We start from the raw sequence: 20,031 nt of genomic DNA on the forward strand, positions 1-20,031 counted from the left end.
CGAATGACATTCCAATGTCGTTGCTGTAGATCCTGGTAGTGTGGATCAGTGAGTCGATGTCTCGCTCATTTCTGGCATACAGCTTGATGTCATACATGTAGAGGAGGTGACTGATGGTTGTTCCACTTCGGAACCGGTATCCGTAGCCAGTCTTTGTGATGATCTGGCTGAGGGGGTTCAGGCCTATGCAGAACAGCAGCGGTGATAGTGCATCGCCTTGGTATATGCCGCACTTGATGGTGACTTGTGCAGTTGGCTTTGAGTTGGCTTCCAGACTTGTTTTCCACAGCCCCATTGAGTTCTTGATGAAGGCTATTAGTGTCCAGTATCCATGTATGTGGCATTGAGTCGTAGGCTTTCTTGTAGTCAATCCAGGCGGTGCACAGATTGGTCTGCCTGGTCTTGCAGTCTCGAGTGACTGCTCTATCAACCAGTACCTGGTGCTTGGCTCCCCTGGTATTACTACCCATTCCCTTCTGGGCCCTGTCCATGTATTGAGCCATGTGCCTACTCATCTTAGCCGCTATGATGCCTGACAGGAGCTTCCATGTTGTGCAGAGGCAGGTTATTGGCTGGTAGTTGGATGGGATTGTTCCCTTCTGGGGGTCCTTCATGATCAGGACTGTCCATCCTTGGGTTAACCATTCTGGGTGGGTCCCATCCATCAGCAGTTGGTTCATTTGTGCTGCCAGGCGTTCATGGAGTGCAGTTAGTTTCTTCAGCCAGTAGGTGTGGATCATGTCAGGGCCTGGTGCTGTCCAGCTCTTCATACCTGCAACTCTTTCTTGGATGTCTGCCAATGTAATGGTTACTGGTTCTTGTTCTGGGAGATTGCTGTGATCTGTTCTTAGATCCACTAGCCACTGAGCATTGGTGTTGTGGGATGCCTCTTTCTCCCATATGTTCTTCCAGTACTGTTCAGTCTCAGCCCTGGGTGGATCTGATCTTGTGTTATTACCCTGCCACTGAGAGTACACTTTGGATGGTTCGGTGGAGAACATCTGGTTTATTCTCCAGGCTTCTGCTTCTCCCTTGTATCTCTTTAGGCGGGTAGCCAGAGCGGTGAGTCTTTGTTTGGCAGTCTCCAGACCCTCAGGTATCGACAGCTTGTTGTATTTCTTAGGTAGCCCCTTCCTTGCACCTTTCTGTAGCTCTGAGAGCTGACTAACCTCTCTTCGTGTTGCCTTGATCTTGACCTCTAGCCTTCTCCTCCATGGGGGGTAATGCTCTTTGTGGCGTTCATCTTATAGCCAAGCATCACTAGGATCACTGTTGCTGTGGCGTACATCAGCTCATTGGTCTCGGTTATGGCTTTAGTAGGGATAGTATGGAGTGCTGCATTCACATCTTCTAGCAGACTTTCAGAGGGTACTTTGTCACTTAGCCTTGGCAATCTTGGTCGTTGTACTTGGTCGTTGTACTTGGGGGTCCAGCTTGGTTATGATCTTCAATCGTAGGTCAGTCACCCTTGTGTTGAGCCGTAAGGGCTTGAGACCCAATCTCTGAGTGTGGGGATGATGATGATAACATCTCCCCGCTGACCTGTCGTCCTGGCTCCTCCTTGCCGTAGCATATTTGTTGTACCTCATCAATCTCTAGTTGTGATAGCTGCCGTTTGCAGATGTTAGAACACTGAGCTAGAAGTGGTTTCTTTGTCAGTGTTGATGATATAACCCCTCTCACTGGGATTGCTTGTATAGTAGCATTGCATCAGATCCATGTTTTCTGCTCTAGTCCATGAATGTCTCCAGTAGCCCATTTGTCATCAGGTTGCCCTGGTTTTTATATAAATAAATAAATATATAACTATTTTCATGTTTATTAAAACAGATTTTAGGTAAATAAGGCTTCCTTTGTTGACTAACTTAGAGAACATACCAAATGGCTATACTGTTGATGCACTGGAGAACCATTTCAAGTTATCACTCAACTTCTATTGCAGCTGCCAACATTGTTCAGTCTTCTGCTCTTGCAGAAGAACCAGGTCAAGAGGAACTTGCACCAATAACTGACAACCACAGTCACTTTATAGAAGAGAAAAAATACGTTCAGGAGAAACTCATTCCAGTTGTTGCAGGGGAAGCAGGTCCATCTCCTGAGCAAACTGCTGAAGAAGACATCCCAGTTACTGCAAAAGACGAACCAGAACCAGTTTTCATTAAAGATTGGGATGATGATGATGCCTTATATCAGGAATTGGCCCCTCAGGAGACTTTGGCTGCAGCTCCACAGGAATCTTCAGAGAAGGAATCTGTCCCTGAAGAAGCTGCCTTTGCAAACGCATCTCCAGATAAAACTACAGAAGAACTTGCCCCAGCTGTTGCTGTGGGGAGTGAGTCTCCAGAACAGCACTATGCGGAGGATCCAGCTCTAGAAGCACATATCCCAGTCATTCCTTTAGAAGGGTCAGAAGATGAAGCTCAAGAGGAAAATTTAGAAGAAGAAACTGCTGTTGCTGGAGAAAGTGCTGTAGAAAATGTATCCCCAGAGCAGCACGGCCTGGAGGAACCAGCTCCAGCAGCACCAATCCCTATTATACAGGTAGGGGCTTCAGGAGATGAAGCTGCAGAGAAAACAGTACCAGCTCCAGAAGAACCTGCTGTTGTTGTTGTTCCCATGGAACCTGCTGAACCACAGCCGGATCAAGAAGAACAAAAGGAAACAGTTTCTATTGTCCTGGAAGAAAATGCTGACGTGGACCCTGCTGCTAACGAAGAACTTCTTCCCAGTACATTAGAAGAAGAGGAATCGGTTGCCCTCTTTCCTGTAGAGCTTGAGACAGAAGAGCAAGGTCAAGTGGAATCTATTGCAGAGGAAACCGCACCAGAGGAGTCAGCTGCAGAAGAACCCATTATTGTTCCCATGGAACCTGCTGAACCAGAACCCTATCAAGAGGAACAAGAGGAAACAGCCCTTATCATTTCTTCAGAAACAAAAGAAGAGGAAGCTCCAGAGGAACATGCGAAAGAAGATGAAGCACAAGTAGTCCTGGAAGAAAATGCTGATGTGGACCCTGCTACTAATGAAGAACCACTTGCCAGTATATTAGAAGAAGAGGAATCTGTTGCCCTCTTTCCTGTAGAGCTTGAGACAGAAGAAGATGGTCAAGTGGAACCTGCTGCACAAGAGGAGTCAGAACAGGACACAGAAGGTCCAGGTATCATTGTTCCTTTGGATCCTGCTGAAGAGGAGCCGCAGCTGGAAGAACAAGTTAAAGAAGAATCAATCACTATAGTTTCCCCAGAAGAACCAGATGAAGAAGCTGCTGTTTCTGTTTCTAGTACACCAGAAGAAGAGGAATCTGTTGTCCTTGTCCATGCAGAACTTGACACAGAAGAGGAAGGTCAAGTGGAAGCGGAGGGAACAGTACCAGCCTCAGAAAAACCTGCTGTCATTGTTCTTGTGGGACTTACTAGTGAGGAACCAGCTCCAGAAGACCCGATCCTCGTCATCCCCTTGGAAGATCTAGAAGAGGATGCTCCAGAAGACAACACAAAAGAAGTTGTGGAATCAGATCCTTTCCCAAAGGAAGACAACACAGCTGTTCAGGAGAATGAAGCAGATGACACTGATGCAGAGATACATGTCACATCCGTCACCATACAGACCACGGAGACAGTACTGGATCCAGGCGAGGAAGTCCCAGCAGCTACAATAGAGGTTCATATTGCAACAGAGATCTTAACTGAAGCCACAGTTGAACCTGTCACGGCTCCTGAACCAGGTGTCACTGATGCAGAGGCAGAAATTGTTCCTGCTCCCACGGAAGGTGGTAATGGCACCAGTGAAGCTGTAATTACATTGATAGAAGATGAACCTATAGGTAAGAATCCAACACAAAGCTATTTTTAACACCATAAATGTGTCTCGTCACATTATAAATGTTGTTCTTTATCATAATTCTACTGAACTGAATTATATTATATTTAAAAAAAATATGAGATAATATTTACCAATTATAGTGAACTTAAATAAGTGAGAGAAATAGTCAACTCATCAAACAGTGGAGTGAGGGCATGTTTTCCTCTGCTTATAAGCTCACAGTGAGAAAAGTTAAATATCACTGCATGTGGCAATTACGAGTGTTGATTTCACTAATGACAGTTTTGGTCTTCCAGCTCTGGTGAACAGAGGGACAGTGCTCGGCGCAGCATTCTTCACACTGATGTCTTTTATCACTATCGGATTTCTTTGGAGCACTGTATCCAAGAAACTGCACTGAATGGAAGTGAGTACAACAGTGCCACCAGATCCAATTTTCATGAATCCATAATTATGAAATGGTTTAGTATTCAAATCACTTCTCGTAACATTGTCAGGAACACTGTCTATAAATTTGCAATGATTTCTGCTTTAGCACTAAAGTAAAGATCATTGAAAATTGGAATAGCTGTTTGAAGACATATGGAGCAAGTGAAGCACTGAGAAGAACGAGTTTCCCTGTATTGGATCTTTGCTTAAGAAAAGTCCACTGAAGGAAATTCTCCAGTTTCTCCAAAGTTTGGACAGCCAGAAAGCCACTATAATAATGGAATCAACTGATGGAACAGTTACTATAATATTCTACTTCAGTAATAGCAGCACTACCTCTACTCTACTTTACTAGTAGAAGCCCTGTTCCTAAGTAGAAATGTGTAAGTATTGTCAGCAAGTATCAAATGTAATGACATTTGTATCCAGGAATGTGTAAGCAGCATTTTCCTGTTGATTGAGGCGGAGCTAATATTACCTGCTTTGTATACTTTTTGGTAGATTAAAAGTGCCATGTGGAGTTTTCTTGTTTACAACAACTGTTTTGTTAACATTCACTGTCTCACCAAAATACATTGTGTGTATCCTTGAGATTTAACAAATGTTTTCAGTGCACTACATCCTCATAAACCATTTTCAAAGTTGATTAGTTACACTTTATTTGGATACTCCTCCTACAGGTAGTTTACAGACATTTGTAACATTTCAAGCTATTAGTTCATTTTAACAATTTAGCAGGTTTACAAATGCAAGTTTTCTAGGTTTGGTTTGGTTTACGCATGAATTATCTCATATACTCTATTGATAATCCGTAAAACATCTAAAGAAAATTAAACAGTTACAATGTTACAAATACTGTAAAAAACTGTAGACAGACTATCCAAATAAAGTGTTACCAGTTGATTTTATGAATATTTTAAATCATGCATTGTTTACATGCTTGCAATCATCTTCTTCACTGCCTTTGCTGGCACATTTCTTCTCTTCTTTTTGTGTTACCACCACCAACTGTCAATCAGTGGGAATACCCTGAAACCCGTGGCAGGAATGTGTATCATGTTGCCCATAACCTCGTGCATAAACACCATACAAACAAAACGAGGGACACACTCATAAAAACATTGCCCCTTGGCACTACTAGTGGTCAAAAGCTTCACGGGGTACCTTTAATCCATGTCAATGCATTATATTTTACAGGGTGATCATATGTTTTGTATCTAAAATAAAGGTGTCAAATAAATGCAGTGGAGCATAATGGAAATACTTAAGTAAATGTAAAAGTACCTACACATTGCACTTAAGTGCATATTCCACCTCAGAGCTTAAAACTGTGTCATAACCTAACTTAAGCTGTTTATTATTATTATTATCAATAGCTACTGGAGACACTGATAACATACTAGTATAAATGGTATAGCAGTGGTTTATGATAAATGTGAGCATGTGATCAACTTTACTGAAGATTACAGTCATGCTCCATGAAATGTAATGTGTGTTTAATAGTATGTGTTTTTTTGATTTTAAAACTTATGGACGATGAAAACTTTGATGCACTTGTAACTTTCCTTGTTGAGTTTTGTTATTGCAGATCATTAAAAGAAATGGTCAGTGCAGGTATACAGAATATTTTCTTTCTTTTGGCTGTTCAATCAAACATTGTACACCCTTTATTGACAAAATGTACTTTATGTACAATGTGCACATTTCTGTTGGCCTCATGGCTCATACATACAGTACAGTTCACCACATTCATGAAGAAGCACACGTCTTCTACATGTTGTTTAAGAGCCAAATAGGCCTATCACTTTTCCTGCTCTGTCATGCAGCATGAGACGCAGGGCTGTCGTATCAATCACACTTCGGCATGCTGCAGGACTGGACCAGTTATGTGTCCACGGCTCATCCTACACAGAGTTAATATTTTTAGGATGGTGAGGGGGACAGGCTGTTCCAAATGAAAGCTTTACTGCCTTCTGTATTAAAATTGTACAGTAAACATATTCCACTGTAATGGTTGCATGCTTTTAATTGTACTTATTTTCAAGATCATGTATGAAATAAATGCAGATTTATCTGGAAGTAAAGATTGTAACAGAATACTTAATTTTAAGAACAAATGAAGAGCAGGTAATATGGCTTTTATATACTTTAGAGGTACTTTTCCATTTAATTAAGCTTTTAATTATTCAGGAGTTGTCAGTCAGATCAAGATCTCTTGGATAAAAGTGACCTAAGAACAAATTAACGTACATATACAACATCACAACAAGACAAATCATGTTAGTAACACAGAGCAGCCATTACATACAGTAATCAAAACATTTATTTTTATTAACACACAGTATATTTAGGACATTTACTAAATATAACATATGGCTTAATGGCTCTTCATGTGTGTAAGCAAAAAAATAGTCCTAAATTTCTGGACGGCCATCCAGATGTTGTTTTTTGGAATCTAAATATTTCTGCTGTTAATGTTTAAAGGACAGTTTTTCAAGCCTGTTTTAAAACAGCAGTCAGGTGCCCATGTGAATTTTGTGATAAAACACTTTGGAAGAAATCCACTTGATTTGTCTAACTCAGACTGCTGAAGCCTCATATTAGCTTCAGATAACATCTTGAACACATTTTTGCACAAAACTAGGGCTTCACTTACACTGAAAGCACATCAAGAAGGGATCTTCTGATGGCTAGTATGAACCAGGGGAATGACTAGATCAAGCAAGACCTCAATGTTTCAGTGTTCACACGTGCACCTGACTGTAGTTTTAAGACATAATTAAAAAACTGTGAACCTATCCTGTGTGGTTTGTTCAAGAAGGATGTGAGATGAAGAGTTACGGCCCTCATACAAACGCAGGAGGACCTATGAAAGCTGTCAGCCTGATGGACATGGGAAAGTCATCAGGGTGGAGCATGGGTGGAGGAATTTGGTATTGCTTGAACAGCAGGGGTGAAAGCTTGTGAAAAGGGGGACAGGAATGAGCATCTGGCTGAGAGATGCTTTGAGCACTGAGGTTACTGACATTGCAGAAGCACATGAGGTACATGACTAGTCCACAATGTGATTTGTCTTCTGTAAAAGCATTGCTGGGATATTTTGGAATGAATAGAAAGGCAATACAACAAACAGGATGTCATTAATATAAGAACCCTGGCTGAGTACTCTCAGGTGTACCAGATGCCAGACTAGTAAGGATAAGAACTTGCTGACCATGTGTCATGATGGGGCATGAAGTCACGCCTTAAGACGGTGTAACACAGATGCTTTCATAATTATTAACAGTAAGAATGGTGTTACATTTTATTTCAGTAAGGTTTATGTAAGAAAGCACAACTAAAATAGATAGACACTTTGTTGCATGATTGCTACTGTGCTGAGAGCATTTTAACCTCTGACAGGAAGATGTACAATAAAACACATAGATCACACATCCGCTCACAACTCACCAACGACTTTCTTGTCAGTTGTAGCGCTGCGCTGAGAGTTATACTTTCATGGCATAAATGATGAGTGTGTCAGACCTTTTTCTAACTAGTTCACAAATCTCCAGGCATAGACTTGACTCTGAGGAGGATGCAACCTGTTTATGGTAGCATAGCAACCTCTAGTGGCCACAGACATGCACACGTAAATAATGATAACAGTCAGATGGCCAAGCATGTGCCCTTTGAGAACCAATGTGTCTACTGTTTATGGGAACAAGTAACAACTGTATCCAAACAGGAACTGTATGCAACTGAAGCTTACTCAGGTTTCAACACCTGTGGGCTGCAGAGAACAAAGGCCACACACACACACACACACATCTGAGAAGAAGACTTACAATTATTACAATTATTGTCTAATAAATGTAAATCCTGTTTTGTTTGAACTGTTTTCATGTTCCATGTAGCTAGAGCAATTTGAATAATTTCTTGTTTTGCTGTGTTATGACAATTGACAATATATACTAGGAGAAGATGTAAATGTACTGTTTGTATCATGGCAGCTACAGTATCCCTTTAACATACGTGGGTCTATGAGGCCTTTGTGGCAATCTGTCCTATGACATTACAAGACTTTCATAAGATTTTTGCAGCTATAGAAAATGTAGACTGGTATATTAAGATATATATATTTTGAAAGTGTGATATAACATTTCATACACTGTGATAGAGGATTTTATCCATCCATTGCTGGCCCCTACTAGAGGCCTTGTTCCCATAATGCCTAAAAGAAAAAAAATCCACTTTTTCATTCATTGCACAGTGTTTTTGCTGACCTTCATGTCCATTTGAAGACTTTGATTCCAAAAGGACATGTACACTCATTTGCAATAGGTACACCTAGATAAAACTAATGCAGTCTAACACAACAGTCCTGCAATAAACCCTGCCTTTGTGAAGGTTATAGTACTCAGTTTTGTTTAAAGCTTTATTGGATGTAGTTTGCTGTTGAATTGTATTGCGTTATAATTTTTCCACCCTATTTATATCAGTAAGGGTCAGTTAAATAACGGAAACAAGTCCCTGTATAACTCAAAACAGTCCAACAGCACCACAAAATACATCCTCCAAAATGACCATGAAGTTGAATCAACATCTCACTAAAACAGCTTTAACAAAAACATTAAGTTCAGGACTGTTGTTTTAGATGGCATTTGTTTTTAGGTAAGTGTAATTAATAAACTTGCGACAGAGTGAATATGGTATTTATATCATGCCTACTCAGGTGGAAGTGCATTTTATGTGTTCGGCCACCATAGAAATTGTGAGTCACTTCTTAAAACATCAGCCTGCAAAATAGTTATTTTTTCAGAAAACAGGTCATTGTTGTTTTTTGTACTGTCACTAAATTTCAGGGACTGACTTCATAAACTGGTATCTGGATGCCAACTGTTTGATGTGTTTTAATGGCTTATTTTTAGTTTTTAATAAATGTTCTTATGATTTTCTGGAAAGCAGCACTACGGCTGAGTGAAATAAAAATAAATTTAACTAAACTGAAAAAAACCCAACATAGTGTTTTTGCAGCATCTTTCAGACTGTCCGCTCATTTATTTTGAACTCAGATAAATGACTCACATTTAGTTGTCAGCTGGCAGGTGCAATAAGGTGGAATAAGTGTATTTAAGAGTGAGGGGAAACAATTCACCAACAAATAAAAACACAGCAGCAACTCTCTGCAAGTAAAGCATTTAAGATGTTATATATATATATATATATATATATATATGAATAAAAATAGAGTTGAGGACAGTTTACCACCAAATAAAACTGAAATGTGTTTGCATTTGCCTGCTCATATTGAGTTCTTAACTCTGCACAGATGGCACCAGCCTACAGGCCCATTATGTTCACAGATGAATCTAAGCAAGGTACTTAATTGGCATGGTTTCATGTGAGGCTGCAGTGTGGACAGGACTTGAGAAGACCAGGAAGCCTCGTCGTCTACAAAAACCTCCTTGCTGAACATTATTGTCCCATCGCTGTATGTGTACGGGTCTGACAGGCTGCCTCTCCCAACTACACTACACGATCCGAGTTACAGAGGAGGCTTTCGACTCAAGCCTCCATCCGCCATTTTCAGCAGATTGAAAGCAGGTAGAGCACAAAAATCACAAGTCCCCGGTCAAATAAAGCAGGTAAGTGCGCGTACGAGTAGCCTAAATCCAAAAAAACTAGCCTACGGCAGGCAAAATTGGGGGAGAAAACCACCTTACTGCCGCCAGCATCGGGAAGAATAAGGAGAGCAGACGGTTTGCCTACAAGGGTAACAATAAACTGCATCCTTCAGGCGCCGTGCGGTTCATACATCCGTTCATTTTATTTTCTCTCTCAACTTTTTCTTGATGGACAGATGAATACCGCTTTTAAATCCGCTTTACGCACACACCCACACGCACACACCCACCTTGAAATCTCTCCATTTGTTGCTTGAACTTCAGCTAGAAGGGATTTAAAAATGTCTGATCACAACTCCGGCACCAGCGGATTAGCCTGAAGTAAGGGGGGCGGGAATCCAATGAAGGTTAACGAACTGGCCAGGAAAAAGTTCAGCATCTTATCCTTTTTATTTTAACAGGACGTTCAAGGTTTAATGTCTGAGCTGTGTCATTCATCTGCCTCATCTAATCTTTGAGATGATGTAGCAGTCATCATTAAGTCAAGTTAGAAATGTTATGGTGTCTGTGTGTATGTATGTGTGTGTGTGTATATATATGCAAGAAAGCTGAAAGTCCATTGATTGATTAGTTGATCAGGTGAAAATGTATAGAATTTTCTGATCATTAATCGTTTGAGTCACTTTCTAAGCAACGTTCACAATTGCAGCTTCTCAAATGTGAGGATTTGCTGCTTTTCTCTTTTAAACCATTGGTAAGGGTACATCTTATCCAGCGCATACTTTTAAAAAACTTGAATGCATAAATAAAGTCTCTGCATGCTGTAAAACCACACAGATTATCAGTCTTTAATGACAAAGACACTCTAGTCAATTTTACAGAATTGTAGAACACTCCGTGTTTTTTGATAGCCTATTTGCCATTTTATTATATGACATAAATATTCATATAGATATATATCAGACAGTTGCTGTGTTGCCCTCACTGAGATGCAGCTTGTAATGAATTCCCTTCAAGAGCATCCATTCAGGTCAGCTGCTGCTTTTTAACTGGCTTACTTTACTCTGTATTTTCAGTCCTCGTGGTGACACTCTGTCAAGACTTGGTGCTCACTGTCTTGTGGAAACCTGAACAGGTAAAAGATTTACTTCTTGTAGTCTGTAAAAGTAGGATATTATCTGCTGATGTTTAACATAACAATTATATTTGACCTGTTTACAGGATTTTGATACTTTTTTGATTAAAAAAACCCCCTCATTTTTAATGTATTGTAGATCATGGCTATTCGTGAGGGGACAGTAGAAACTCTGGATGAAATTCCAGCTCATATGTGGAGGGGTTTGCCTGACTGTTTGAGTCTTAGACCTTCTGTTATAAATCAAAGCCGGGTCGGTGAGTACATAGTTTCTGTTCTGTTTAGATAACTACAACTTATACAACATCTTTAAAGACAGATAACATGTAGATTCCCATTAGCATTTCACTCAGGTACAACTTTAAATCTTCGAATCAGAATCCGCTTTATTGCCAGGTATGTGTACACACACGAGGAATTTGACTCAGGATTGTACATTGCTCACGATGTGCTTACTTGTACAAAAATACCATAACACAATAATAAAATAATAGTAAAGTAAAATCAGACACAAACTACAGTATAGACAACACTAACCTACACACCATGAACAAAACAATATAGACATATTGACAAATAGTGCAGTGATCAGAGTGCAAAGGATGCAAGAGTGAACTATTATTCTCATTATGTACATGTTGAAGGTGGATATGATATACAGGTACACATACATGTACACATGTACACAGTGTGATGGAGCATAGTGCAAAGGATGCTGGAAAAAATAAATAAGACCTATGACCTGAGGTAGATGTATTGGTATACAGTATATACAATATGACATAGTATGAACAGCACTGAAATAGAGAATGGTGAATAAATAAATAAGTGGAAACCAGTAAACAGGTGACTGATTAGAGACAGAGTTACTGGGTTATTGCACAGGAATTGTTCCTGACACTGTGTGTCAGAAATCAGCTGTTCATCAGAGTGATGGCCTGTGGGAAGAAACTGCTTCTGTGTCTGTTGGTTTTGGCATACAGTGCTCTGTAGCGCCTACCAGAGGGGAGGAGCTGGAAAAGGTTGTCTCTGGGGTTAGATGGATCTGCAGTGATGTTTCCTGACTCTGTAAATATATAAGTCCTGAATGGAGGGCAGGTTGGCACCGATGATCTTTTCTGCAGTCCTGACTGTCCGTTGTAGTTTGTCTCAGTCCTTTTTGGTGGCAGATCCACACCAGACAGTGATGGGGGTGCAGAGAACAGACTGGATAATGGCTGTGTAGAACTGGATCAGCAGGTCCTTAGGCAGGTTATGCTTCCTGAGCTGACACAGGAAGTACGTCCTCTGCTGGGCCTTCTTGATAATGGTGTCAATGTTGGGCTCCCACTTCAGGTCCTGGGATTTAGTGGAACCCAGAAACCTGAAGGATTACACAGCAGACACAGGGCTGTTGAGTGTGGTGATGGGGGGGCAGTTTAGGGGGGCCCCTCCTGAAGTCCACGGTCATCTCCACAATTTTGAGTGTGTTAAGCTCCAGGTGGCTCTGGCCGCACTATAGAGCCAGCTGATCAACCTCCCGTCTGTAGGCCGACTCATCACCGTCCCGGATGAGGCTGATGACCGCTGTGTCGTCAGCGAACTTCAGGAGTTTGACAGATGCGTCTCCTGAGGTGCAGTCGTTGGTGTAGAGGGAGAAGAGCAGTGGGGAGAGCACACACAGCTGGGGGGCGCCAGTGCTGATAGTCCGGGTACTGGATGTGATGTTTCCCAGCCTCACCTGCTGACTCCTGTCAGTCAAGAAGTCTGTTATCCAATGACAGGTGGAGGCTGGCACAGTGAGCTGGGTGAGTTTGGTGCTGAGGATGTCCGGGATGATGGTGTTGAACGCCGAGCTGAAGTCCACGAACAGGATCCTTGCATATGTCCCTGGAGAGTCGAGGTGTTGCAGGATGTAATGCAGAACCAAGTTGACAGCATCATCCACTGACCTGTTAGCCCTGTAGGCAAACTGCAGGGGCTCCAGCAGGGGGCTGTAATGTCATTCAGGTGGGCAACACCAGTCTTTCAAAGGACTTCATGACTACAGATGTCAGGGCGACAGGCCTGTAGTCATTTAGTCCAGAGATGGAGGGTTTTTTTGGGACCGGGATGACTGTGGAGCGTTTAAAGCAGGAGGGAACTTCACACACCTCCAGTGATTTGTTGAAGATCTCTGTGAAGATGGGGGGCCAGCTGGTCCGCACAGATTTTCAGGCAGGATGGAGACACACCGTCGGGGCCAGGAGCCTTCCTGATCTTCTGCCTCTGGAAGAGGTGGCTCATGTCCTCTTCACAGATCTTGAGTGCAGGTGAGAGGTCAGAGGGGGAAGGTGGCTGTTTGAAGATGGCGTTGGAGTGGGGGAGCGGTGTGACTCTGGGCTTTTCAAACCTACAGTAGAAACCATTCAGTTGTTGAGTACCAGCAGTGTTGGGGGATGGTCTCTTGTAGTTTGTGAGTTTCCGTAGGCTTCTCCACACTGAGGCAGGGTCGTTGGCTGCATAGCTGTTATTTAGCTTTTCAGCGTAGCACCTCTTTGCAGCTTTGACCTCTTCAGTCAGCGTGTTCCTGGCCTGGTTGTACAGGACTCTGTCCCCACTTCTGAAGGCCTCCTCCTTGGTCTGACGAAGCTGCCTGAGTTTTGCTGTGAACCAGGGTTTTTGAAAGAATGATAATGGACCACAGTGAGGCTAGGCTTCATTGGAAAATGGAGAATTAAATTAAATTACTTTATTACCACAATGACTCCTGAGAAGGTCTATGAATATATCCACACATGCAAGAAAACAAAATAAATTTATAAACAAGAGCTCTTTTTGCCCATAATTGAACTCAAACAGAGCAAATACTAAAGAAGAAAATTATTTAAGTAAAGAATATGTCATAAATTAACAAACCCCTTAAACCACACTGGTAAATATAAGGAACATTGAACATTAAGTGATTTCAACATATTTAGTGCTTAAAAATATATAAAATTATCAAATACTCATTCTTATTTTCAGGTGTCTGGGCCACCCGGGTCATTCCAAAAGGCAAGAGGTTCGGCCCATTTGTTGGAGAGAAGAAAAAAAGGTCCCAGGTGACGAGTAATGTTTACATGTGGGAGGTATGTTACAGACTGCTCAGTTGGCTTCTTTCCCTAAAATACCCACCTCCACCTATTGTGGGAGTCACTGCATAGCTAAAGCGAGCCCAACTACATTATGCATCAAGTGTAGCACCTACAGTTTAAAAGAATTTATGCACCTTTAAAACTGTTTGATAGAACACATTAAGTGTTCATATTTAAAAAAAAAAAAAAAAAAAAAAATAGAATATATATAAATTTGTTTTATAACATCCTCCTTATACCTGTAGGTTTATTTCCCAGCGCGGGGCTGGATGTGTGTTGATGCCACAGACCCCATGAAGGGGAACTGGCTGCGATATGTGAACTGGGCACGCTCCAGTGAAGAGCAGAATCTTTTCCCCCTGGAGATCAACAGGGCCATTTACTACAAAGTTTTACGGGTAGGTCAGACACACAGTCATACAGCCTTTAGGTCCTACAACCAAGGGCAAGTGGACTGAAATATAGTGAATAAGTGGAAGAATGAAAAGTCTTTTTGGTTTGGATTGTTTTGGGATTAAAGCACTAAGGAATGATGTTATGATGCAAGAAATACAAATAGATTAGCATATATAAACTCTTCGGTCTTTTCATAAAATGCAAATGGTGTGTCATCAAATGTGTTTAAAATATTAATCCCCTCATGTCTCAATATAATCTAGTCCAGTTTAACACCATTGCAAACTACAACTTCAGTAATAAACTTCAGTGTGTGTGTGTGTGTGTGTGTATGACACCCTATATGACAGTGTTAATCAAAACTGAAAATTATCTTTTTGTAAAGGTAGAATTTATGGCTGAGCTGTTAGACTGCATAGGTGAACCTAATGAAGTGGCCAGGGAGTGTATGTTAATGATGCATTCAATGCATAACTCATACATATTTTTTTAGCTACTTTTTAAGTATTGGTGATTCTGGTTCTGATATTACTTGGAATCTAAACCAAATTGTGTGCTGTGGACCACGCCTAAGTTTGAATGAACCTTTACTCATAACAATGTGTTTTATATAGTTATATTTGTACTTTTACTTTAGTAAAGGGTCAGAATGCTTATTTCACCACTGGTTAGAGCCGTGCAAAATACATCATGCATTTGTTGGAAATGACTTACTGCGGTGTGTCATGCAAATCTAAAAGGTGGCAGAATTGAGTTAAACAGTAACTACATCCCTGTTACAATAAATGTGCCATCCAAACATGGGCACCGTTTGTGAATATAGCAGAGAAGTGAAAACACTGTCAATCACAAAACGCCCACTACACAGATAAGATGCACTGTGGCCCAAATATCCCTCTTGCCTCTCAACAAGCCGGGCTGTGATTGGTGGCCGACCTCATCTCTCATTGTTGCAGCCTATCGGGCCGGGAGAGGAGCTGCTGGTGTGGTACACTGTGGAAGACAACCCTGAGATAACAGCTGCACTGGAGGAAGAAAGAGCCAGCAGTCTGAGCAGGAAAAATTCACCCAGGGCGAAGCGAGGTGAGGCTCGACTTACAACACAAGATGGCATTTTGATCTCCGATGTGTGTGCTGCACACATGCCACGCTAGATTGGCCACGAGTCGATGTCTTTGCAGCTCAGTCGAAGTTGTAACTGGGCGAGCTAGCTAGCTTAGTTAGCTACAAATGAAGGAAGGCTAGTGGTGGCTAACGTTAACGGTTGCGATGTGTGGGGCTTTCCTCTACTTCCATATCAGACCTAAAACTCGTCGCTGCCAGCAAATTCGGCTCTAAATTACGACCCATCAGCCAGCTCGGTGCCGTAAAATACCCTGTTTGGTTGTTAAACGAGCATCTGGGCAACTTTTTAGCAGCTTTTCCTCCTCTTCTGGGTCCTGGCGTTGTCGAGGATGTGACCTTCCTTGAGTTCATGAAAGCCATCCATCGGCGAGCCTCTATACTTGATGATGGCCTAGCAGGTTGGCTAACTAGCCAGCTTCCTGATCCAACTACAGGCTAAGTGGAGCGCAGGTACTGGGTAACAACATAAAATACAGCTGTTATATGTTGTGGAGAGTGTTTAAAATGAGCCTTCACGTCGTCTTGGGTCCAGAATAACCATTTCATCGAGTTGTCAGACTTGGTGTTGCACGCTAGCATTAGGCTAAACGGCTAGGTCTGAACACACGGACATCTCGGTGTTACAGGAACAGATGGCAGACTGCCTGGAGTAAATTCATATTAACAACTGATCATATCGACATGTTTGAAAGACATTTTACACTGTGGTATTCATCAAAATAGGCCGGTCTAGTGTTGTATCGGTAGCTTGGTTTGACAGCGTTGACATTTCGTGACTTCAGACATCAAAACTAAATTAGAAACCAAAATTAAAACAATAAAATGTCTTTTCAATGAATAATGACTCCTGGAAAAACTTCATGGATGTATCATCAGCTTATGGTAAGAAACAATCAACTAGAAAACCATGTGTAACAATTACATGTGAACTTTGGACATAGTGTTTCCATGTTTTGGATCATGTGGGTTATTCTATGCGGGACCACGAAGAAGAGAGGGAATTGATAAGAATATATTTATTATGTATCTGCTATCTGATCTGTTATGGTCTGTTTTTAACACTACTAGTTTCATCTATCTATATAGAAATCTTTGACATGGGGGGTGAGGGACATGGTGTAGTGTGATCTAATGTATGGTAAAGAAATCCTGCACAAATATTATTATAGTGTCATACCACAAGAATACCGTAGGCCTGCGTGGGTTGCACGCCCTTTAGATGCTTTCATTAATATATAGGCAACATGCGGAAAGTCAAATCCATCCCTATAACTCCTGACATGTCTGTGAAATAAGATAAGAAATATAAGCGCTGTGAGCTGCATGTCCTACCTCTTAATCTCTGAACCGTTGCTGTCCAATCATATAGGCTTGTTGTTAAATGGGTATTGTCGTTTTTTTGTATTTTTTTATGAGAAGAGCCTGTTTAATTTTATGTACTGGAAATGGCCTCTAGCACATCATCTCTCTATACTGCTGTGTGTGTGTGTGTGTACCCCCACCCTCTCTCTCACACTCAATCCAACCGGTAGAGGCAGTTGGCCCTGAGTCTAGGTTGTGCTCAAGGTTTCTGCCTGTTTGCCATTGTTGCGTAGTGCTTGCTCATGGTGGGAATCATTGACTCTGTAATTAATATTACAAGGCGTACGGTCTAGAACTGCCCTAAATGAAAAGTGCAATGAGATAACTTATGTTATGAATTGGCGCTATATAAATTGAAATGAACTGGTGCCTTTTGGCTGCCCTGTGCTTCAAAGGCAGCCTTGATAAAGTTAGCCTATCTATTCTGCGCACCGTGCATGTTGCCTAACTGATGTATGCTAGAGTCAGTGTGCTTGCGTAGTGACTGCTGGATTAAAAAAACAAGTGACAGAAAAGGCTGGTGTTCTTAAATTACAAACATGTTTGTGTTAGTGGTGTTTCTGCTGCAGATTTAGCAGAATGCCTCTGACCATGTTGGTCAGATGATTGACCTGCAGCATGTGTTTCTCTGGTATGAATTAGCCTTTGTAGGCCAGGTCAGGTGACCTTGTTGACACACTCCAATGATGAGGAGGTGCCAGGGAAGCCTCTTGAGTCAGACGAGCCTTGAAAATTCAAAATAGATGTTAAGCATTTGTCAGTTGTCTTCTTTTAAATGACATTGCATTCAAGCCCCTCATTTTGAATGCAATGTGAGGCTGCTTTAGGATGATTATTTTTATTTTATTTAAGAAGGGACAATGCACATTAATATGATCACTTGGGTCCATCATGTAAATGTGACACATCTAGCCATACTGGTAGATTTTCATCTGTAGTCCTTGGCAGGTGACCTGTAGAAAGAACATTACATGAAAACCTACAAGAGCACAGACAAATAGTAAAACAATGACATACCACTGCCCCGGATTATGACAGCATGTTTGATTGTCCAGTAACCACTGTTTTATAGATTTAGAGGAGGAGTTGAGAGATGTGATGTTCCTTAGTGTGTGGGTATAGTATGGCTGGGGCAATTCATGGATGTAAGCGATTACAACGATATGTCGATTCGCATTACATGCGTAGAATCATCGCAGTATCTGGTTTAAGCAGGGATTCCCCCCGACAAGCTGCAGATAAAAGACCGCGCCTTTGCCCGGCTAAAGTTTGGGAGTATTTTAGACAGACCCTCAACAATGTGGTGCTCTGTGAGCTCTGTGAATTGGAAATGGCTTCATTGCAGCACAACTGCTGTCCACGAATACATGAAGCAGCATGAACACCTGAAGCAAAAGTATCCCGGAGCACTTTGTCTCGTGTTTACTTTCTGTCTCCACACAAGCACGGCACATTATCAGCACGAGGACACGTAGTCCGTTAAAATTGATTTTTCTAAAAATTTCTTCATCGCCTTCATGTTGAAAGTAATTTCTGCCCCGCTGCTGTCATGGTAACGTTCCACCGTTTTTCTGCTTATTTAACGGCTACGTATGAGCGAGAAAACTGCTAAAAGTTTACATTACAGATCATGTGTGACTGTCTGTATAGTCTGTAAGTGTTTCAGTTGTTTTCTTTGCCCCACACTGATGCAGAAGTACATTTGCCTGTGATTAGTGTATAGGGCTGCAAATATCGATTATTTTCATTATCGACTAATCTGCCAATTATTGTCATGAGTAATCGATTAGTATATAAAATATCAAGAAATAGTGCATATGAACATTCTTCTTGTTCTTAACATGTTAACATAATTGGTCAAATAGAATTCTTTTTGTTTATAGAGTTTATCCCATGAAACAATTTGGGGGGGGAGGACCTTGCACAGACAAATGTTGGGATGTGCTAATCAATTTTCTACTCTCTTTTTTTTAATTTTTAAACCTGTGTTTTCTTTTGGCCTATCCTGTTTTTAAAGTGATGTGTGGGTTTGTACTTGCAGCCAGAAGAAAGCTACTGGAGAGAGCCAGACAGTCTGGTTTGGGTGGATTCAAGAAAACGAGTTTAACCAAACCTACTCTCAAGGAGATGTGGGATGGGAAAGACGGTAAGTTGTCTTATTGTTATAGAAAAGCAGTATATTTCCATTTTTTTCACCCACTTTTTCATTGAACATGGCTTAGGCAATTATTTCATTGTGTGAACTACTTACTGAAATTCAGGAAGTGGTTTGACAGAAGACCTTAATACTCTTGAAAAATTGTTTACAGGCCTGAAGGAGGAGGATGAGAGGCCATCAATCGTAGGGCCCTCGCAGGAACTCCAGGAAACCCATCCCAGGGCAAGCCATGACCTTAGACATGTGGAGGACATGTCAGCAGGGATGACGGACAGGGGAAATGTGGAAGAGGAAGAAGAAGAAGAAGAAGACGAGGAGGAGGATGCTGATGATTTGGATGAACCAGCTCAAATTAGGATGCAAGCTGCTCTGCATTCACCTGCGATTGAGTCTATGCAAAACAAGCAGAATGCCCCATTGCTGAACTGTGGTGAAGGAAACCATAAGGATTCGCAGGCAAAGTTGGAGTCTTCCTCGCATGCAGGGCAAGAACCAGAGGGGGATCCTGATCTTGACCTTGACCCAGATGGTGACCTTGAGGGCGATCCCCATGGAGATTCCTATCCCTGTCAGTACTGTGAGCGCCACTTCTCCACCAGGCAGGGTCTGGAACGCCACAATCACATTCATGCCATCTCTAACCAGCAGACACAACTGTTCAAGTGCCGGTACTGCAGTAAATCCTTCGGTTCACAGGTGGGGCGGCGGCGGCATGAGAGAAGGCATGAGAGTGGGCCAAAGAAAAGGCCTGGCTCTTTTCGGAGATACTGAATTTGGGATTTTCATTAGTTGTCAGTTTTAATCATCACAATTAAATGAAATAAACATTTGAAATATATCACTCTGTGTGTAATGAATGAATATAATATCCAAGTTTCACTTTTTGAATGGAATTACTGAAAT

The 20,031-nt window shown here is 41.6% G+C and overlaps 1 protein-coding gene across 3 annotated transcripts in view; it reads left to right on the top strand.

Annotated features, from left to right (window-relative positions):
- The first annotated feature begins 9,656 nt into the window (after positions 1 to 9,656).
- Positions 9,657 to 20,031, top strand: part of prdm2b (PR domain containing 2, with ZNF domain b) — an 18,128-nt gene continuing 7,753 nt past the window's right edge. The window contains exons 1-8 of one of the 3 annotated variants that reach the window (XM_046076081.1): positions 9,657 to 9,837; positions 10,934 to 10,992; positions 11,132 to 11,249; positions 13,978 to 14,081; positions 14,333 to 14,485; positions 15,440 to 15,566; positions 19,012 to 19,116; positions 19,280 to 19,874. In XM_046076081.1, the coding sequence (XP_045932037.1) occupies positions 11,135 to 11,249; positions 13,978 to 14,081; positions 14,333 to 14,485; positions 15,440 to 15,566; positions 19,012 to 19,116; positions 19,280 to 19,874 (1,199 nt within the window). In that variant the 5' untranslated portion in view covers positions 9,657 to 9,837; positions 10,934 to 10,992; positions 11,132 to 11,134. Of the gene's footprint in view, positions 9,838 to 9,859; positions 9,879 to 10,933; positions 10,993 to 11,131; positions 11,250 to 13,977; positions 14,082 to 14,332; positions 14,486 to 15,439; positions 15,567 to 15,614; positions 16,059 to 19,011; positions 19,117 to 19,279; positions 19,875 to 20,031 lie in introns of those variants that run through there. The other 2 variants (XM_046076082.1, XM_046076084.1) reach the window with 2 other exon arrangements.

This window comes from Micropterus dolomieu, linkage group LG18, assembly GCF_021292245.1.
Source record: "Micropterus dolomieu isolate WLL.071019.BEF.003 ecotype Adirondacks linkage group LG18, ASM2129224v1, whole genome shotgun sequence".
NCBI lineage: Eukaryota > Metazoa > Chordata > Actinopteri > Centrarchiformes > Centrarchidae > Micropterus > Micropterus dolomieu.